Source organism: Podarcis tiliguerta (assembly GCF_965153285.1).
Source record: "Podarcis tiliguerta genome assembly, chromosome: 2".
NCBI lineage: Eukaryota > Metazoa > Chordata > Lepidosauria > Squamata > Lacertidae > Podarcis > Podarcis tiliguerta.
The window spans coordinates 117,808,252-117,831,176 of NC_139535.1; the positions used below are offsets into that span (position 1 = coordinate 117,808,252).

General features: G+C 46.2%; 1 protein-coding gene across 4 annotated transcripts in view; it reads right to left on the reverse strand.

Moving 5' to 3' along the window:
• Positions 1–22,925, reverse strand: part of NXPH4 (neurexophilin 4) — an 81,023-nt gene that overhangs the window by 4,919 nt on the left and 53,179 nt on the right. Inside the window, exon 1 of one of the 4 annotated variants that reach the window (XM_083428328.1) lies at positions 19,470–20,232. The exons of 1 other annotated variant lie outside the window; for it this stretch is intronic. Coding sequence is in view for 2 of the 3 variants with exons in the window: in XM_083428325.1 (XP_083284451.1) it covers positions 1,717–1,773 (57 nt within the window). In the remaining variant the exon portion in view is untranslated. 2 more of the 4 variants (XM_083428327.1, XM_083428325.1) reach the window with 2 other exon arrangements.

Below are 22,925 nucleotides of genomic sequence, written 5' to 3' on the forward strand. Positions count from 1 at the left end.
GCACAAAGTGACCACAGGGTTGGGGGGAAGAGCCAGAATTCATGGGTTTCTGTTTCCAGTGCCAGAGACTAGAGTGGGCAGGTGCTATGGCCTTGATTTTGCATGGTGCTGTCAGTGCGGCCTCCGCTTTGCCTCGCCCTCTTCTGGGAGGCCAGGTAAGCACCTCCACAACACAACACCCTGCTACTGAAAGCCACTGGCCAAGGTGGTCATTGAAGGCTAGTACCAGATATTAGGAACAAATAATGAGGTGTGGGTCCCTTCTGTTTCTCAGCAACATTTGGTGCAGTTGAAAGCAAGGAGTCTGGGCTAAATGAACCACTAGACTGACCCAACCTGGCAGCTTTGATAGGAGCAATCAGTCCCTCTAACCAAGTTTAAACCTTCTATGCTTCCCTGATCTTCTCTATTCTTCTTCTAAACCTTTCCACTTTATTGGAACCTTTCCTCTCATATTCCAGTTTAGCTTTATTCACAAATTCTCGTCATCTGCTCTCCCCCACTCAAGCCCAGGAAAGTTTTTGTGCCAACGCAGCAGCTGGATGACAGGTCGTGATGGATTGCTGGTGTTCTTTTGCCATCACTAGAGCTTCTTGTATCACAGGCATATCGGCTACTTGTTGACAACGCTGGGCACACAAGGAGGATGAATCCTTCCGAAGGGGAGACGATTGGGAGCCCAGTTTAAGCCCCCCATTATTCCATGGCTTTCTGTTCCTCACCTGATGTCATATATGATGTCAGGTGTGGGGCAGGTGGGCGTGGCTTCCAAAGAACAGCCTTGAGGGCCAAATTAGGACTTCAGATGGGTCAAATATGACCCATGGGCCAAAGATTCCCCACCCCTGAACTAGTCCACACAGAAATTTAATGTGGATTTGAAGCAGCTTGTGTCTCCATTCTTTTTGGTGCTGTTCACATTATGTCCTCTTCATCCAACTAGCAGTCCACACTTTCCCTCATTACATTTGGATTTTCCCAATCCAGGGATAATCCAATAAAGGAAATAAATCCAGTATAAATGTGCGTGCTACTCAACTGTGAATGCAGTGAAGTACATTGTGTGGGTTTTGCTTTGGGGGTTTTTGTGTGGGTTTTTTACGAGTGGGGTGATATTCTTTGGGTGCCGTCAATCTCCACAGCTGTCTCTCTCACAGCACACTATCCCAATGGCTAACTATTTGGGTTGGCCCTGGGGCACCAAAAGCTGCCTTGATTAAGATTTGTCTTTGTCCGTGCTCTTGCCTTCCTACCGCTCATCCCAGCACTGGTCCCTTCTCTGGGATTAAACAGCCCATTAGCGCCTGATGCTTTGTCCCAGGGAAGGGACTTGTGTGCTGTCATCAGACTTTACTCAGAGAAAGTTGATGACAGCAGCAGCAAGCCGCACACGAGTGAGTGACAGGCCCCTGGCAGAGCTCTGTGAAGCCTTGATGATGCCACATGAATGGCCCTTCCCATCTCCCTCACCCACTTTGCCTTGATTGACCAGAAATACTCCACTTCTGCAGCTATTTGCCCGAGGACATGGAGCGGCCCTTGGGGACTGAATCCTGTGGCTCACAGATCTCAGACCCACTTCGCCTAGCAGCACAGAGAGCCATATGCAGCCGTCCCAAATAAAAGGGAAAATGTGGAGAGTGAGAAAGAAAAGAGAGGAAATAAAAGCCCCCGCAGCTGCACGCACCTTGAATGTAAGCCACCACCAACTCTTACCCCCAATGCTTCTTGACTGATTGGTTCCAGCCCAAATCCCCCAAGGCAGCAAGGCATAAGCGCAGCAGGTGGAGAGGAGCTACAGACACAGAGCTGTTCACAGGTACAAGGAGCACGCAGGGATGCTCATTAAAAGGGAGACAGGAGCTGCAAAAGGTGATGACTGAAACCGCTGGGAGATTTGGCAGCTTAAGATCCAGGGAGGCTGGAGAAGCAAGGGCCAAGGCCAGCCGTGGTGTAAACCTGGTCAAGTCAGCCTATTAGCAAATCCCGGTTCCTCCCCTCCTTAATGACAATTCTGTTCTCTTCTGAGCTGGTAGATACTAAAAGAGAGGTCATCTAGTTCTCTCCTCCACCCCTCTGCTTGCTACAGAGAGGCTGACTTATTAAAATGGCCACAGCACAGGGCAGGGAAAGATCAGAGGGCCAAAGGGCAGGGCCATATATGTACCCACACAGACCCACACCTCTAGATCAACCCATGTTGGTCGCAAACTCCAGAGCAGATGCGCCATGAAAAAGCCACGGAAGAGCAAACTCCTCTGCCACTCTGGGTAGGTGGGCATCCAAATGACTTTGATTGACTTGCTACTTCTGGAAGCTGGTGAAGTTCCACACAGGCCGCTTTGTTAAGGCTCCTAACTCTTGACTCTTCCATTTCCCTTCTCCTGCTCTTTAACATGCTACACATATTTGAATTTTTCTCCTTCCACTAAATCTATTCCAGAACTGAAATCTCTTTGGAAGGATTCCAATCCATGCATTTGCTAGTTATGACCTATGGTGAAGCAACAAATTACTTTGATGAATGTATGCACTTCCGTTACAATCTCTCTTAAAATTTGTTGCTGATGCACTGTCTAACAAGGAAGACACATAATATGAGGCTGTTTTGTAATTTCTTTAAAAGCCTTCCATTCCATCCATGTTCTTAAGCCCTACTACCTTATTCCGTTTTGAGGAACCACCAGACTGCAGTTGCTCAGTAGGCATCGTGGCACCACATCCATGAATTCAAAGGTCCTTCTAGCACATCTGCAATGGCTCCTAGAATCAATGGTTTGCTATCAAGCCCAGCCACAACTTGTGGATCCCCATGTTTTTCTCACCTCTCCTGCTTCAGCTTCTATCACCTCAATACCTCACAGAAACCTTATACAGGGTCAGACCCATTCGTCTATCTAGCTCAGTTTTGTCTACACCAACTCGGCAGGCAGCTCCCCAGTTCCAGACTAGGGTTTCTCCCAGCCCTACCTGGAGATGCCAGGGTCTGAATCTAGGATGCTCTTCCACTGAGCTACAGCATTTCCTCTTCCCACTCTCCCCCATTGACCACCACCCTCTCACAGCTGCAGCTCTGCCACCTTGCCAAGTGTAGTGGAAGGCGGTGATGGCAGATAGTAGCAGATGACAGTGTAGAAAGGTGTCTGATGCTCCTTTGAGCTCCCCACTCTCTCATCTGCCAATGAGACTATTGCTACTGGTAGAATATAGAGAGTGTCCAGGCCTCTTTCTTCATATGCAGACATGCCCCTCAGACTTGCTGAAAAGATACAGGTAGATACATGCTCCTCAAATCAAGGAGCTGAGTTCAGCTGGGGAAAAACCCCGGCCTTTGGTTGGGCTCCAATCCTGGAACTCACATGGGACCTGGCTTCCCCAGATGGGTCATCGTGCTATGAAAAGAGCCATCCTTGCTATTCTGTTGGGAGCTGCCCAGAGTTGCTGGGGAAACCCAGCCAGATGGACGGGCTATAAATAATAAATTATTATTATTAAGACCTCCAGGCACTGGTGTGTGAGAATGATGCCTGCATCATGCTGGAGCCCAGCTACCCAGTGATCTAAGTTAGCTTTCTAGACATCTAAGGGGCATCTAGTAAACGCATCTGCTTACTCTGGATTATTACTGGAGCTGATTTGGCAAGGCAGTTCTGCTTTCAGGTGGACCCCACCCCCTTTTCAATGTCTGGGAAGATCTCTGCACATCCTCAGCAGATTGTACTGCCTGCTCCAGACACGTGGACTGCACCTGTAAGCTTTAAGAGATCCAGGTCAGGGTGCCATGGGGGCTCTTACCCACTCCTCAAGCAGCCTGTTCACCACCACCTTCTCCTGCCTGCTGAAAGATGAATATTGCCAGGCAGGAGAGATGGATAGGTGAATTAACCACCCACACACCAGGAAGGCAAGCACAACTATTCCATAAAGACTTGCTGCCCTGGAGCTCTTAAAATTAGGCAGTCTCCTGGACTGAAGATGACAACTCTGAGGGCTTGTCCACACTTTCTCTTGTCCTGATGCTCCCCCACCCCCCGCAAAACCACTCTTTAGCACTCAATCAGAGTAAAAGCCAATTCTGATCTTCTCCAGATTAACATTTGCTCTGAGCCCTAAGGAGCCGGTTTTCCCTGGGAAAGGAGCAGGGCAAGGAGAAAACTGCTCAGACTCATACAAAAGTGGAGGAGGCCTAAGTGAGGGAGAAGGGCAGGCACTGGAGGGGAATGCAGCTGCTACTCCAAAGCAATGCTATGTGCACATCAGAGACATGAAACACAGTGAGGATGTTTCCCCTGCTGTCTTTCAAGTCACATTCTTATGCTGCTGTTCAGTCCAGAGATGATGCCCATTGCCTGTTTCCCTGTGCTGAACTCCAATTCAACTCCAATTCACTGAAGTTGCCATCTGCGCATATGCTGTCATCTGTGGATGAGCAATGGCTTCCTGGACTCTAGGCACCACAGATTAACTGTAGCTTCTGGTTTGCAATCAGATGGAGACTGGTTTAAGGGAAAGCACATTGAGCAGTATTTCTCAAGAAGCTGTAGGATACTTATGGATTGTGGCTACTGTCATGTGTACTCAACTTCAAACACCAGCAGTGGAGCCATAGTAAGAGGTAATGGGTACACTGCCCTACTTGAGGTTCTGGAGCTCTTAAAAAAAACCCAAAAAACCAAGGTTCTGGAGCTCTTAAAAAAACAACAAGGAACACATCCTCTGAATCCAAGGGCGGCAACTGGGGCATGATACCTATCCCAGGCTACACCTGTCTTTTGCATTTCCTCAAAAAGGAGTCAGGGACTTTGTCATTTCAAACGTTACTTTCTGAGCATGCATTGGAACAGCATTTCATCCTCCATCCTTGCTTTCATCCTTTTGTTGAGAGTCAGAAATCACATATTGTAGATTTTAAGATCAAAGGTTTAATAATAATATAAAAAACCCACGCCCCTTCTCTCTCCTTGTTTGGTTCCTGGGGTGTGTTCACACTGTGCTTTTAGTCTGCATTAGTCCTAAGGAGTTTGTGCATATCAAATTTTAAATGAAAGTTGAAAGCACTCTAAGCAGTCTTAGAAGATGCAGTCCGAGTCAAGAGAGTGTTCTGTCCTCCCCACTCAGTTCTTCAGCACATGGAATCAAAGTGCAGAGAACTCTGCAATCACTGACTGTAATTAGTTCAGGCAGCCAGGGCAGAAAATCATGGCTGCAGCATCTCTTTTGTCTCAGCATGATGAGAGAGAAGGCAGGCTTTAAGACTCATCTGTTCTGAAGTAACCCATCTGTGAACAGAAGTCTATCTTCATAGTGCAGACACAAGATGAACAGTTCATGTTCCCCACGCTTGCTCTAAGCTCAATGAAACTTACTCCCATGTAACTGTGTTTAGGATGGCAGCCTTTACAGTAAACACTCATGTGGGAGTAGGGCCCACTGACTACAGGGGGACATCCTTCCAAGTGAATCCACATAGGATTGTGTCATAGATCACACATGCATGTATGGGATTCCACTATACATGGTTACTGTGCAGTTTTGGTGACTGGCAGATGAAGGTGTGACCATGTTACTCCACTGAAAGGTCTTGGGTGTGAGGTCCTTGATGGTGTCTGACTGGTTGTGATGGTGCATTTAGGCATACAAATCACCATTTGATGCTGCATGTTTGAACTGGCCCAGAGGGAAGCTTCCTTGCGGTGGGCTTGGGCTGGATGGCAAAAGGAGGTATGAAAATTGTGCAACACTTCATCTGTGATGACTCATTCACACATGCTGAGTCATCATTGGTTGCTACAGACTTCCAGTGGTGAGCCTAAATGTGTGAACTAGCCATAAGTGGTGCTGGATTCATTCAAAAGCACTAGGTCTAATATTAGGGGTCCATGGCATGCAAACATACATCCTATCTGGTGACTCTTGAGTGGGATTGATCTAATGAGCACCATAAGTGGAAGTCCTGTGCAAGGACTGTCCCTTGTGCAACAGGGCTTCGTCCTACTCTCCCTTCGTACACACCGCAATTGACTCGAGGTTTGGGGGCGGGGAGAACGCCAAAATGTTTGCCCAGATGGAGCAAACAAAGAGTGTGATGTTGAATTCCATCCCATTATCTTTAAATATTTCAAAGGCCTTGAATATGGTGCACAACAGAAGATACAGCTCCTCCTGAAACTCTTCCTTCTTGAAATTGGTAGTGGCTACAATGTGTTTCTCTCACTCTCTCTAAAAAAAGAATGTTCCTAATGGTTTCTCCAAGCGAAGGTGGACAATTGGCCAAGTATGTGTAAAGGTAAAGGTACCCCTGCCCGTACGGGCCAGTCGTGTCCGACTCTAGGGTTGTGTGCCCATCTCACTTAAGAGGCCGGGGGCCAGCGCTGTCCGGAGACACTTCCGGGTCACGTGGCCAGCATGACGAAGCTGCTCTGCCGAGCCGGCACCACACGGAAACACTGTTTACCTTCCCGCTATAAAGCGGTACCTATTTATCTACTTGCACTTAGGGGTGCTTTTGAACTGCTAGGTGGGCAGGAGCTGGGACCGAAAGACGGGAGCTCACCCCGCCGCGGGGATTCGAACCGCCGACCATGCGATCGGCAAGCCCTAGGCGCTGAGGTTTTACCCACAGCGCCACCCACGTCCCTGTTAAGGTCTTGGGTGTGAAATATGTATAGCCACCTCTATATGAGCCAACAGCAAGTGCCCCAGTGCATATCAGCTCAGTGTTCATGTTTGGCTGGAACCTTGATCTGCACCAAACTACCGCTTAGCTATCTGAATGTTAGCTTGGTTGCACTGGCTAGATTAAGCTGGGAAGATGTTTGTTTGTGATTGTCCACCTTGAAAACTGATTACTGTGTGTGGGGCTACCCTCGAGGTCGGTCCAGAAGCCGCGGCTAATGCAGAGATGCAAAGGCCAAGATCCAGACTGGAGGATCCCATGGTCAGCATTTAACATAATGCCTGGAAGGAGGAAGATGCAGGAAGTTACCAAGGGCATGGTTTGTGTTCAAGGGGGATTGCACAGAAGCAAGCACAAGAGGCCTATATACAGGAGTGAAGGTGAAAAAGGGGTGAAAAGTAGGGCTGCAAAACAGAAGAGCCTTCAGAAATGGGATGGTGAAGATCAAAAGTGAGCTTAGTAGTTTGCATGGGGCAGGAAGCAGAAGCTCAGAAGGGCTAATGAGGGGTTGGAGACCAGAGTGAGCAGCTCTTGTCAATAGACTGCGTGGACTAGGCCCAGGATATCCTGTTGGCATCCCTGGCCCAATGATTCCGGGCAAGAAGTAAAACTATCCATAGTTCAGTGACATTATTCCTCTGCTCTACATTCTTTTGAAGACACTTCATGACTGGAGTGGAATGCTTTGGTTCCTTGTAGCACTCCCTCACAGGCAGGGCGTGGGAGTCTGCGGTCAGGCTGTTGACTCAAGATTTTTGGGGTTAATTACTTTCTCACCCACTGCCAAACCATCTGTCTGCATACTTGCCTTTGCCTGCCTAGTGGTGAACAGGTTCTGCATTTAGAGACTATGGAATATAGATACAGTGGTACCTCAGGTTAAGTACTTAATTCGTTCCGGAGGTCCGTTCTTAACCTGAAATTGTTCTTAACCTGAAGCACCACTTTAGCTAATGGGGCCTCCTGCTGCCGCCGCGCCGCCGGAGCACGATTTCTGTTCTCATCCTGAAGCAAAGTTTTTAACCTGAAGCACTATTTCAGGGTTAGCAGAGTCTGTAACCTGAAGGGTATGTAACCTGAAGCGTATGTAACCCAAGGTACCACTGTATGCTCATTGGCAGAAGGTACTGGGTGCTAAAATCTTTTTTGATTGGGTTAAATTTTGCCATTAATCTGATAGCCAGTATAGGATTTTTCAGGATAGGATTTTCATCTTATGATCATGCTGGGAGAAAATAAAGCTCTCAATGTGATGAGACAGCATATCATGGATGTGGATTTTCATGAGCTGTTGGCAGAGATTATTACCCAAATAACATCTCCCTTCTACCCAAGATTGGATAACATGAGTTCCCTTCCCCCATACTCAACAAAACATAGGTACCAAAGTGCCAAAGATTAATCAGCTTGGCAACACTAAACAATTTCCCTTCTGCAGTCACTTTAGGATGGCTCAGAGGGATTTCTGTGGAGCAGCCATGGAAGCAGTGTGGACAACCAACAGTGGAAACTCTGGAACATAATTGTGTTGCAGTACAGTCTATGTAATTGCCCTAGGCAGAAATTTATAGCAAAATGGCTGGGGGACATAAAGGATTGGGTAGGTGGTGACATATCGGTCATTTTGCTGACAAACCAGACCCACAGGATCATATTTGACTTAGCTAGCTTTCTGTGGTTTTGTCTATTAAAAAAGAATGGGCCGAATCCCATAAGATTGATTGCCAGCACAATTTGGAGCAAGGCTGAGGACTGTCAGCTCTGTTGCTGGAAGCGCTGGGCTAAAGTGTAAATGAGAAGGACCCTTTTTCTGTAGTGAATGTTACACTTTTGCACTGTTGTAGTTTTAATGTTGTTGGGGGGAAATACTGAATGCTGCAATGGATTAGATACTACAATGGATTATGCTACTAGTTTGTTTTAATTATATTCTCAGTGATGCACTATGTTTTAAATTGCACTACTGTATGATTAGCTGGTGGCCCTTGGCTAATAAATAAAGAGCTGAATTTATATAACATAACATGACTGCAAAAGCCAGGGCAGGCCCAACCATGAGGCAGAGTGAGGTGCCAAAAGGTCTTGAACCAACCCTGGCAAATGCACTTTTCAGATGTGGACATACAGTAAATATATGTTATGGAAGTGGGATCATGGCAGCAAGCCCACCTGTCTGACTGGCATGTAGGAACAGGACATACATACGCCCTTACAATTTATTTATTTATTTCACAACTTTCACCTACTGCTTAATAGCAATAAAACCCCTAAGCAGTTATATATTCAGCCACACATAGCATGGTCAGGGGCAGTGGGGTGCAGTGGTTAGAGCACTGGATTAGAGCGACCCAGGTTCAATTCCTCACTCAGCCCTGAAGCGCACCAGGTGTCTGGCAGGCATCATCTTCCAGGCTCACTTACTTCACAGGTTGTTGTGAGGTCTTTTGGATGTGATAGACATATTGGAAAAACATCAGTTATGTAATGGGCCAAGCGGTTTTCCACTGCAAGATTTTTAAAGGGGCCAAATGCTATTTCATTGCACCCAAACAGTCAGGGAAATAGCAAGTTGTCAAAGTGGATTTGTTAGAATGCATCTGCTGTTTGTCTTTGTGTGCTGGGGTGGGGGAAAGGCAAAAGTGAAATACTTTGGGAGGAAACATCCGCAACAACTCTCAGAGAGTTTTTGCAATGGGGCACACTCTCCTCCATCATGTACAGCAGGAGTGGAGAACCTCAAGACCCAGAGCTGATGCTCAAGACCTCCAGGCCTCTCCACCTGGCCCACCATCTTGGGTCTGGGCCATGCACCTCCCTCAAGCCACACACCCCAGAGTGGCCCTAGTACACACCCTCTCAAGGGCTTTTGCTTGGCTAGAACATATTCTTGTTGTAATCATACTTTTTCTTTCCTGGATGGAGGGTAGTGTGGGTGTGGGTGTGGGTGTGGGTGTGTACACAAATTCTGATTTTTAAATGGTTGGAATGTAACAATAGGTGCACAACCCTATTGCTCTAACATGCTGTTCTTGATACCCAGAATTTTGATTTGATAGCTAGCATGATTCTAAGGTAGAGAGCAATCGGACTGGCAATATAGGGAGGCCCGGTTCAACTGCCCACTTGGCTAGTATGCTGAGGGCAATACTGTCTGTCTGGCGGGTCAAAGAGGAGGCTTGTATAAATCCTCTTCTCTGAGCCCAACCTGGGGGCAGGGTGGGGAGTTGTGAGGATAAAATAGGACAGCCGCCATGTAAGCAACACCAGCCACCTCCATATTGTCACTATTTTGCAGGAGGGATTCAAATGTGTCCTGGAAATTTAGGTTTGCACAATTAAAGTGGATTAAAGTGTTCACTCACCCAAGCATAACAAATCCAGTTCAAAAAAGAGAAGCAGACTTTTTGCTGTTAGGATGAATGACAGGGAAATGAATTGAAACATGTGGGATAAGTGAATGACTACTAACAGGAAAATGTATAAAGACCCTGCAAGCAAATAAGGACAAATGCAGAGTGAATAATTATTCTTGCATAACCACTCCACAAACAAATGAGAACAAATGCTCAATAAAGACCAATATAATCCAACCTCTTCGTAAACTAAATCAGGATGAACGTTCAGTAAGTAGGTCGGCTCAAGGTGCCCACTGAGTTTGTTGGAGAAACAGCAAGATACAAATATGATGGGTGGATTGACTTGTTTTGATGTGCTGATGACTATATGTTGATAATTCTGCTTCAGAAGGCAGGACATCACAGCTCTGGAGAAAGAAGAATTTTTGCAGGAGCTTGGGGTTGGGGGTTGGCACGTGTGATTCCATGACCACTGTTTATCTGTTAATATCCATGCATAAGTTGAGGGAATAGATCATGGGCATAGCCGGGGGGGGGGGGCAGGGAGGGGCAGCTGGCCCCCATCAATAAAAATACATAGCAAACTGAGGTTCTGCCCCCCCCCCCCAAATCTTGGCTATGCCAATTGAACAGAGCTCCAGCCTACTGGCAGTTTAGTTCTTAAAATGAAAAGCAACTACTGTACAGCCTCAATGAGGAAACAGGGGCACTCCAGATATGCTCAAGTGTCTAGGACACTGAAATAGGTCCAAGGGTACAGCCTGACAAAATTTAAGCCTGCCACAATCCCAAAAGAGACTTAGGGCTCATCCGCACTTCCGCTGTTTACTGAATGAGAGCAAACTTCAATCAGGTTTTCTCTGGATTGATGTTTGCTCTGATTTAGCCTTAAAGAATGGGTTTTCCAGGGGAAAGCAGCCGTGCAAAGAGAGAAGCCCTTGGACCCTGGAAAGTACAGGACAAGCAGAAACAGCCCAGGCCTATGTTTTCTAGGCACGGGACAAGCGGAAGTGTGGGTGAGTCTTTGCTCTTCCATGCCTGAAAGAAAGGTGCTCTTTGCTAAGCAGCCCCCCCCCCCCCAGTTCCTTCTCAGCATTCAGTGTGGAAAATAGGCCCAGCAGTTTGTTAACACCTGCTCAGGGAAGTGCTGAGGGTCATTAAAAGGCAGGTAGGAGGGGAGCCAGCACACCATGCAGCTGGGAAGCGCAGAAGGCCCCTAATTGTATTCTTATAAAAAAGCTCTGACAAGCTGCTTGACTCATAGAGCCCCTGCCCCCACCCCAGGGTAGTGTGCAGTGCCTGGGCAAAATGGAGCCTCCCTGGGCAATAACTGCATGCAGGGGGTAGCTGACTCATGAGGCAGGTGTGAAGATGCAAGGCCACGCATTGTTAGGGGGCTGTAGTCTCCAGCATAAGCAAGCAGGAATGGAAGAAGCCTTGCCCTGGAAGAGGCCTCAGCGTTTACTGGAGCCGAGTTGTGAATCCTCCAGGGTGGGCAAAGGGTTGAGGTCCTGCTGCCTGCCTCTCTTCTGGGAAAGGAGGGAACAGGAAACGAAGCAGAAGTCCCCCTGGGAAAGAAGCAAGCAGCCACTGGCAGCTGCACGTGGGTTAACCTCGTGTTGCATCCTTCGTCACAGGCGCTTGGAGAGCACTAATTAAACCTTGTGCGCTCTTGAGAGGGCAGCTGGTGTGAACTTCATGCTGCGGAGGGGAGAAAAACAAGGCATGGAGCTGGGGGAAGTTGCCTTTCGTTAGAAGCAGGAGCAGGGCCCGAGAGGCCTCTTATCCACATCTAAGGCTGCTAACCCTACTTACCTGGGAGTAAGCCCCACTGAATTCAGTAGGACTTACTTCTGAGGCAACATGCTTAGGATTGTGTTGTAAGCCGGGATTGGGGAACCTGTGCCCTCCAGATATTGGCCTCCAACTCTTGTCAGCACCAGCCAGTATGGCCCATGAGTCAGGGATGGTGGGATCTGGAGTTCAGCAACATCTGGCAGGCCACAAGTTCCCCACATCTGCTCTACAAATTCTCCACAGCTGCAGACACAACCTACCCAACTAACCAGCAATATTAATGAAATGAGGGAGTTTGGTAGGAGGGAGTTGGGAATGTTTAGCCTGAAAAAGAGGAGGCTAAGAGGAGATAGGATAGCCATTTTCACATATCTCAAGGGCTGTCACATGGAAAAGGGAGCAAGCTTGTTTTCTCTTTCTCAGAGGGTAGGGCCCGAACCAATGGATTCAAGTTACAAGAAAGGAGATTCCAGCTAAACTTGTGGTACCTTCCAACTCTACAATTCTATGATCAGGAAGAACTTTCTGACATTAAGAGCTGTTCCAGGGACTACCTCCAGAGGTTTTTAAGCAGAGCCTGGATGGCCATCTGCCATGGATGCTTTAGTTGAGATTCCTGCATTGAAGGGCTTGGACTAGGTGACTCTTGGGGTCCCTTCATCTCTACAATTCTATGATTCCATTATCTGCATGCCACTATCTTCTCTCCTCTGCCTCACTAGAGCTAATTCTCATAACCAGTTGGTTCAGTGGATGGCAAGTCCATGTTGACAAAGCGATTTTTTGAGCATGCCACCACAGACTGAATTTGGCTTTTGCTATGTTGTCACAGATCACCTCAAATGCAGGATCAGCCGCAGCTAAGCCAGAATCCAAACCTGGGCTGCTTTCAGCCTGTAGTTCTTAGGGATGTGTGAATCTGTAAATATTTGGTTTCTATCTGTTTCCGATTTATTTTTTTTAACTCTTCAGAACAGTTCTCCACATTTGCACATCAGTCTGTGATTTCTTAAAATGTCCTCATGGAAATTCAACAGCATTTTTGTGTAAATTTATCCTGATACACACAATTTTGTATGCATTTTTGCTTGATATACACATTTTTGCAAAGCAATTTTTCCTAATGTAATACATTTTATGCACACTTTACCCTAGTACATGTTCGGTGTTTTGTTTTGTTTTGTTTTGTTTTGCTTTGCTTTGCTTTGCTTTGTACACACCACTTGGCTAGAGAATTGCATTGAAAAAATTGAAGAAGTGTGGATTTTGAAGGATGGCTGTTTCTGTTTGTATATCGTTTCAGAAAGTGTGAGGTAGATTTGCCTTTAGAGAACTGAATCCCTAGCAGCTCTACAATTGTATAATGAACCTAAAATTAAAAACTACAGCTGTTGTGAGCTGCAAATGGGCATATGAATTGGCACAAAAATGCAGCTTTAAATAATAACAATGCTGTTTCCCCATCCTGCTAATTTCACTTAGGAAATATACAGAAACGTGCAATCTCATGAAGTTCTGAGCATTGTAACTGCTAAGGGAGGTCTACAACCCATATAAAGCAAATTGGCAAGAACACAAGGAGTTTCCAGACCTTTACTATTTGGGGGGTGGGATTCAATTGCAGACCAGCAAACACAGGCTGCAAAATTAAAGTTGGTTTGTATCCCAAAACACCCGGAGGGCACTAGGCTGGGCAATGGAACCCTTGGGTTCTTCTTTTGCATGAGAGGTGATAGCACAGAGATTACAATGCAATTGTTTGACAAAAATGTTTTTTCTATCCCTAGTCTGCTTTGGGGGTTTATTCACATGTGAGTAGCATCGTTGGGGGGGAGAGAGGGGGGAGCACACTAATCTCCTCTCTGTTGCCCTCCACGAGAGCAGGAAGCCTCCTGAACTTACTGAAGACTAGGCTCTAAATCACATGGTGAGTTTCCATGAGTACAGGAGGCACCTTGCTTTGGCGATGGCCCCTTCAACTTGCAGAGGGTGACAGGGACAAAAGCAGAGCTTAGGATGCTTATCCCTCCTCTGCCACACACGGCACTGCTTCCATGGGGACAGATCATACTGCCTGAAGAGGGCTCATGAGAGGGTTAATTCTTGGCACCTGTAGTTAAAGGATCTTAGGTACTAGTACTTGAAAAGACCTCCAATCAGACTCTGAAAGCCACTGTCAGCAGCGTGCTAGAGGAAGCATTGGCCTGTGACAATATCAAGCAGCTCATTATATCCGTGCTCTGCAGGTTGCTAAGTATTTAAGTCCTTCTACAGAATGGGTTGTGGCCACCTCATCTGTTGAGAGCACTGTCCCATATTCAGAGGTGGCAGGAGCTGTTCTAAAGGACCTTGAGGAGGAAGACAGACCTACTTTCCACTCAGAGGTATTCTGAGAGTCAAACTACAAATCCACTAATGTCATATGGTATAGCCTTCAAGCAGTGCTGCTTCAGGTGTGGGAATTGTATCTGAATGTTTCTCCAAGTTGCAAACAACAAGTTTGTTCACCCAGAAGGTGAAGGTGTCAGAGAAAAGGGGTTTTAGTCTACCCTGAGGGAGAGCCTGTCTGCTCACCACTGTGCTTCAGTGCCACCACTACTGATGGCCAGAGAGTGGTGCTGCAACCACAAACTTGGCAGGGACCAGACAATCCAAAAGGGCTAATAACAGGCCACCTGGTCACAAAAAGCTATTGACCCTGGCCTGGCTCCTCTGTCTCTTGGGGAGTTTTCAGGCTTGGTGACCAGTACCTGTTTGCCAGCCCTAACAAAAAGCCCTAACTTTTCAAAAGCTGCAAGTACAGTCTAGCAGCCCTTGCTTCTGGTTCTCACTTTTTATCACACTTACACACATGCCCGCAAAGCTTCCACATCACACACACATCATTCCAACTTGCCAGTCCTAACTCCAGAACCCTGAATAGAAACCTAACCTCCTGACTACATTTGAAAGCATACCCATAAGTCCTATATATAAAAGAAAAAAACAGTCTAGCACCCAAGGCCCCAAATTAGGCTGGTATCTTCACGTACATGTTGAAATAAAGGACAATGTTTTCACGTGTGATGTTTCATCTTTGCAACACCTCCTTTGTCAGGACGAATTTAATTCCTACACTTCAAAAACAAAGACAAGGGGGAGGAAAATAACACTGTGGATAGGAGGATCAGTGTCTAGTTTGACCCATAAGTTTCATAAAAGGCAAATGAGGACAAATACTCAGCCTAATCTGTCTAGTTGGGTAGCAAAATATCAAAATGTATGTAAATTAGGCAAAGAACAACAACAAGCAAACTATAGGCACCCTCAGAGTGCCACTATTTTGCAGGAGGGATTAAAGACATCAAGAGACGTCTGGTGTCCAGATCAGGGGCAGTAATAGCACCACTCTATTGTGCCTTGGCCAGACCACACCTGGAATACTGTGTCCAGTTCTGGGCACCACAATTTAAGAAGGATGTTGACAAGCTGAAACGTGTGCAGAGGAGAGCAACCAATATGATCAAGGGTCTGTAAACCAGGTCTATGAGGGAGCTGGGTATGTTTAGCCTGGAAAAGAGGAGACTAAGAGGAGATAGTATAGCCATCTTCAAATATCTAAAGGACTATCATATGGAAGATGGAACAAGCATGTTTTCTCCTCTGGAGCGTAGGACTCATACAAATGGATTCAAGTTACAAGAAAGGAGATGCCAATGAAACATTAGGAAGAACTCTTTTACAGGAAGAACTGTTTGACAGTGGAACAGACTCCATTGGGAGGTGTTGGACTCTCCTTCCTTGGAGGTTTTTAAGCAGAGGTTAGATGGATGCTTAGTTGAGATTCCTGCATTGCAGAGGGTTGAACTAGATGGTCCTCATGGTCCACTCTAACTCTCCAATTCTATGATTCTATTATAGGTGCATATCAGGAGGTATGTGCAATTACAATGGATTAAAGGGCTCTTGTCACCCTAGCATAACAGGGCCGCTTTAAAAAAGAAACGGACTGTTTGCAGTTAGGAAAGTGATGTAGTAAGGAATTGAAAAGTGTGGGATGAACAAATTATTAACAGGACAACATATAGACACCCCACAAGCAAATCAGGACAATTGCAGGAGGAACGTTCACTGTCATATAACTTTCCCACAAACAAAGCAGGGTGGATGTTCAATAAATATATAATCTAACCTCTATGTAAGCTTTGGCAAGTAAATCAGGATGAATGATGATTAAGGGTCTGGAGCAGGACCAGTGAGGGCTGTTGCTTGGGGAGATTCCCAAAGGCCAGAGAGGGCCTGAGCTTCCCCCACCCCTAACCCAGAAGGTAAGAGGGAAGCCACCCATTCCACAGCAGTCTGGTACACATATGCAATTCCTGCTGCCCTATGCTCACCAGAGGCAGGCCACTATGTTCTACACAACTAAAGCTTCCTCACAATTTCTCTAGGATACTGCAACAGCAAGACAATGATGAGTTGTGCAGGTTAGTAACTAATTCTGCACGTGGGCCTCTGTGAGGATGATGGGTCATGAGCTCAACATTTAGCCACCCAAAAGGACCAGCCATCAGGCCCCACAATGCTACACCCACCACTTCCTCCACCCTTCTCCCTTGCCACTAGGGAGCAGGTGACACCCTTCCAAGGGTGAGTTTGGACTTGGGTAGCCAACTGAAAGTGCCCAAGTACATGCATAACACAGATTAATGAATAGTATATGCTGATTTGCGTAATTAGCAATCAATCTGCTTGCTGGTTTTGATTTCACCAAACATGATTTACCAAACATGAATATCTAACTTAGATTGCCAAAGGGACCACAACAATGGTCTCCACATCTTCTACTCTGTCTTCCCATAGAAATTTGCACCTCCCTGCTGTGAGCCACATCTGCTCATTTGTGTGTGTGTTTTAATGGTTGCTTTTTACACATCCTGAGGGGCTTTTGCTCGAAACACTAATTCAGTACTGTGGATTTCTGGTTATGTTCCATCCTACCCTGGCCACCCTTTGGACGACAGGGTCAACAGAGAACAAGTATGAAAACAAAATGGAGCACTGTTTTCCAAATTTCCTTTCTTGCAGCAATTCTCTAGCATCACATCATTGTTATTATTATTATTCCATGTATATCCCAGCTTTCCTCCAAGGATGGTGTGCATTTATTTAGTTAGTTTATGCCCCATCCTCCCTTCTGAAGGAGCCCAGGACAGTAAACACACTCACAAATTTTATTTTTTTTAAAAAAACAATGAATTCTAAAACAGTTAAAACATTCTAAAAACAGTTATAGTTAAAAGCATATAAAAACAGATTCAGTTAAAAACATATCATCCGGTAATCTCAGGGCTGGCTATCTATGCTTAGTGACCTTCCAGCTAAGCAGTTCTCAATCTTAATTCATTCCATTCTTTCAATTCTTTGACAAACAAACCTTTGGCTTTGCCAACATCTTCCTTGCCAAATTCTCCAACGAACTGTTGCTATTTTAAGTGGGATTCAAACACATGGATTTGGCACACATGCACAACAAACCCACTTCTAAAAAAACCCCACCTGACTTTTTGTGGTAATAGAAGTGATGGGGTGGGGGGAGCACAGAAAAATAAGGAATAACCATTGCTTGAAGAAACAATGTATAAATTCCCTGCAAACAGATCAGGGTGAATGCCCAATAAACAGCTGGAGTTGTATGACCTCCATGAGAACTTTGTGCAAACAAACCAGATGAATGCTCAACAAACAGGTTGTCTGAAAATGCACTGTGAACTGAAACTAAAATAATTCACTTTGTTTCCAAAGATGAAATACTTCTTCTAAGGTGGTGCCTGCTGCAACATGACCAGGCATCATCTAATAAAAACAGTAATATGACTTAGAATCATAGAATCATAGAGTTGGAAGGGATCCTAAGGGTTTTCTAATCCAACCCCCTGCAATGCAGGAATCTCATTGTTATTACTGTTATAATTAGCAGTTTTTACTTCAAAATGTATTTTATTCATAATCAACTTGCTTGATTAATTTATATGATTCATTGACTAAAATTTATTTAGTCTGGTAGCAGCCCACTGCAGAATATAGCAAGATCTGCCAGCATGAGTGGGGGTAGGATCCAGCAAATCTCTGGCTGAGCTGGGAGGTTCCAAGCATACCTGGGATACACCAGTATAACACCCCTTCCTTGGCTCAGCTGGAGATACGCCGGCGTATTTCCCCCAGTTCAGCTCAGCTGGGACCCAGTGGATATCAAGGCAGCCTAAGTCCTGATAATGGGGCACTCCAGAGGAGTGGCAGAGGCAGGACCAGAGAGCGGGGACTTGGGCTAGATCCTGACCTAAGCCCATTCAGCTTGGACATGTGACCTGGCCACCCAGGGTAAATTAAGCTGGCAGAAAGGGTGGTGTAACTGAAACACTATGGTAAAAGTTTGATTTCTCTCTGCCAGGCTTAGGCCAGCTCAGCCAGCTCCTGGTTTGTCTTACACCAACTAGTTTTGTGCCATTAAGGGATTTCTCCCTTAATATAAGACGCTGCTTACTGAGGTTGTGGAATTTCCTCCAGTGGGTGCAGGTTCAAGAGAAGGGCTTGACAAACACTGGGAAAGGCTGTGTTGCATGTTTTGACCTTTCTATGTGCTGCTGGTTTATCCATTCATCCCGGGATGACCACAACAGGTGAATGACTTGTATGTGTGAAAGGGTTATCACAGAGCAAAGACTGTATGGCAAAGAGTGTTTACATATCACCTCTGGAGTGAAGAGATAAAAACAAACAGCCACCCAACACAGAACCATCAAGCATGGAAAACCCTAATGTTGGACATGAGAAGTCCCAAAGGCAGGTGGGTGGTGCCTTCTGGCAACTCCTGCTGCCAAGCAGCTGTCAAACGTATTGCTCTGCTTACCTTTGGATCACATCAGTGAGGCCAAGTGGGGGGGGGGGTCTTGTCATCTGGGTAGCCCAGAACCTCCATGCAGACTGCTCAGCCTAACACAGCTTGGAGACGCATCCATTGTCTCTCGAGACAGACAGATGCCAGCAAACTGAGAATCACTGTCATCTTTTCTTACTTACTGGGTTGAAGGTAAGGTTACATATTCCCTCCATCACCCAAAATGATGAATCCACATACCCACCTTTATGGAAAGAGACAGAGCTCAAATTACAACTGGGCAGTGGGGGTCTTATTTCTGCAACAGCTCCCTTGGTTACTCTTTTTAGAAGGCTATTGGCGGCATGATTTGGCTACAATCAGGGGAGTCAGAGAGTGGGACTTGTAGATTTTAATAACCCCCTACCACTTCATAATTCAAGACGCAGATGAACCAGTCAAAATTTTCAGCCCCGCAGTACCACAGTGTTATAAAACATACATAACTTACCTAGATAAGTCTAGGGTTAAGCAGTATCGAGCTTATTAATCACCTTCTGACCACATGGACCATTTATCAATCTCAATTTATATTGCTCACTTCTCTGTCTTGCTGCTGCCTCACACCCCCCCCCCCCCACTGCCAAGTCTGCCACAGGCAACACAGCTCCCATTCTCTACCATGGCCTCGTCCATCTATCAACAGAAGATAGCCGGCTACACTAGCTCTCCGTTCTCCCTATCCATCATGTGGGCGTCCGCTCTGATGCGATGCCTCCCTCACCCCTCAAACAGCTTCCTCCTCCCTTCCAGCTGCTTTTCGCTGCTTGTTCCTCAGCTGCGCTCCGATGGCTTTTGATCATCATGTGGGCCCATGTCAGGCTCGTCAATCATTGTCACCTACTGTCGCATCTGACTTGGCGGACTTTTAAAAAAAAAATCTCTTGGCTTGGCCACGGACAACCCGTCATCTTAGAAACTGATGTGTCTGAGCTTTTCGGAAACAAAAAGGGGGCAAAAGGCCTGGATCGCCAGTGGAGCAAAACTGCAAGGCTGTGTGGCTCAGTGCCTATATCCATTCTAATTTGTTCCGTGACTGGAAGCCTCTTTCTCCCGCTGATGTAGCCAGCCTCTTGCGTCTCTCAGCCGAACTCCTTGTCAACATGAAGTCTTGTTAGGCTTGTGGCCTAGCTGGTTTTAAAGGAGCCATTCCTTTCCTACTGTGAACTCCCCCGCTAGCCTGCCCCCCAAAAAACTTTCAGGATTTATATTATTATTGTAAGGATTGTGATTTTCTTTTCCAATATACAGAGTTCTGGCTACCTCTCATTCCTTCATCTGTTTGCAAAACCCAGCTAGGTTTCAGGCTGAGCCCCTAAGCAGTGGGCAATTCTTAATCTAGGGCACCCTGAAATGAATGAACCCATGAAACTACTGAGCAGCAGCCCCAATGTGCTCCAAAGGGTGTGAGATGACAAGAGTGGTTTTTGTTTCCCACTCTGTGGTGGATCAGGAAGGAATTTGGCAGGAAAGTGGGGGGAACTACCTGATGGCATCTTGTGAACTTCCAGGGTTCTGGAAGACTCTGCAAATTTGGGCCTGCGCAGGAACGAGTTCTCTAGGTGGGAATGTACAGAGGCCTCATTAAATCTAGCCACATTTAAACAGATGTATGTGTGAAAACAGGACACTGGCTGAAATGTCATTTGAAATTAAGACCATGAAGCCCAGTTCCCAACTCAAAAATAGTGGATCAAACCACCCCACTCCATGAGCTTGGAAGGGAATTTCTCCCTAGGTGTAATTATGGGTAATGTTTCTTGCATCAATCACTTCATGCTATCTGTGAGCAAGTTTTTTTTGTCAGAATGTGTACTTGTGGTCTACACTGAGCAGTGATCTATGGATGGTGGATAGTCTTACTTTGTGTAGGGCTTGGTCTAAATGACATTTTCCTCTCTTCCAACTCACAGGACCACCAGATAAGGGGCAAGCCTGGGCAGTGTGTATGGAGGTGGTGGGCTGCCCTCTTGGCCTCGCTGATGTAGGCCAAAGGAAAGCAGCTAGGCTGCAGGGAGGTGTCAGAAGGAGGCGTACGAGGCGCCATTCAACTGTCCTAGGGACTCCACTCTGGATTTGGGTATGGCTTACTTCTTAGCCTTTTCTTCTCTCAAAGGCAGTATAGGATCAGAGTTTTCCTTCTCCTAGATAGGCTCCTTCCCAGGTTGACAAGCTATAAATGTACTGCAAATCTGGAAACCAAAATTGTGTAATCCAGGAAAACATAAAATACACAAGTTTACCAAGGCAAATGTATTTTTATGCAGATTTTTTGCAGATTTTTAAATTTATTTTAAAAAATGATATTTTGTCGAATGCAGGAATGTAGAATCTGTGACCTCTCAGGTACTGTTGAACTCCAAATCCAGTCAGCCCCAGTCAACAGTCCAATGGTCAAGAATTATGGGAACTGTAGTCTGGCAACATCTGGAGGGCAACAGATTCTCCACCCCTGGTTTGCATCAGTTAAACTTGATTTAATAGGCACTCTATTCAGCACTGGACGCGGGTGGCGCTGTGGGTTAAACCACAGAGCCTAGGACTTGCCAATCAGAAGGTCGGCGGTTCGAATCCCTGCGATGGGGTGAGCTCCCATTGCTCAGTCCCTGCTCCTGCCAACCTAGCAGTTCAAAAGCACGTCAAAGTGCAAGTAGATAAATAGATACCGCTCCGGCAGGAAGATAAATGGCGTTTCTGTGTGCTGCTCTGGTTCGCCAGAAGCGGCTTAGTCATGCTGGCCCCATGACCCGGAAGCTGTACGCCGGCTCCCTTGGCCAGTAAAGCGAGATGAGCGCCGCAACCCCAGAGTCGGTCACGACTGGACCTAATGGTCAGGGGTCCCTTTACCTTTACTATTCAGCACTAAGAGGTGGGAAGAACTCACTTTGAGTTATGCTAGATTAAGCTCTTCTAATTGCATAAAAGCAAAGAGAAATGAACATTCAAATCTGACAAGGAGTAGGTAAAAGCAAAATACCTGAGACCAGGAGCCGTAGCCTAGGGACAGAGGAGTGTGAAGGATAACAGATCTTCCACCCTAGCCACCGGAAGCCCTTGCCAGACATTATTTAATACTACAGCTCTTGAAGAACAGTGTCATCACTTTAAAATGAAAAGCAAATATGCAAGAGCTGAAAACTTCCACGTATAACAGGATGCCAGGATTCTCAAGAAGATGCTATTGCGTGGAAATCAAACTCAGCTATATATAACACTGATCACAGCCACACAGTAAACAAATGAATCCAACCCTCTGTTCCGCCTCAGGCAATCTGGGTGGCCTTAGGCAAGTGATCCGATTATCATTCTGGCCTCAGTTTCGCCTCTCAATAAGAAAGGCGTGAAAGACCTGCTGCAAAGCTAACTATGGAATGGTTGGGAAAGTAACTCAAGATTCTGGCTTTTGTTTCCAGCCAGGTGGCGAGTTCAAGCAATTGCTTGCTTTTCAGTCCTAGTCCCCAGCTGTTCTGTTAACCAGCTGTAAGGCTTCTTGCTCCCAGCTCAATTGCTTTATTCCCCACTAATGCCCTAGCTGCTACTGAGTGAGTGCATCTTGTCTGACATGGTGATCTGTACAGTGGGAGGTTTGTGTGCGCGCGTGCATGTGAGCACATGTTTTCTGGTGGTGAGAGAGCTTCTGCAGCTAAGAGGAACATGTCAGTGGCTGCCACTGGGGAGACAGCTGGTTTATACTCTAGCAAAGGAAGCCAACGGAGTGCCCTCCAGATGTTACTGGATTCCCCTTGGCCAGTGCTTAAGGATTATATATTTGCAAAATAAATAAATACAACAATTCTATACCACCAATGTTACAGGAAAATTTCATGGTGGAGAGTAGCGTAAGATCAACAATCAAATTACACCCACAAAACAATTACAAAATACATAAAAAATCAGTAGCTCAAATTAATACCCTAACCTCTGAGAATGTGGACAGGCTGTTTGGACGAGTGAAACCAATCACTGTCTCCTTGATCCTTGCCCATCCTGGCTCATAAAAGCGAGCCGGGCAGGGCTGGACAATGGGCTCTGTGGGATGGTGAATGCTTCCCACTGTGAGGGAGTCTTCCCAGGCCTGCTTAAAGAGGCAACTATTAAACTGTTTCTTAAAAAACCATCTTTGGACTCAGCCAATATCGCCAACTATCGCCCAGTCTCAAATCTTCCATTCTTGGCCAAG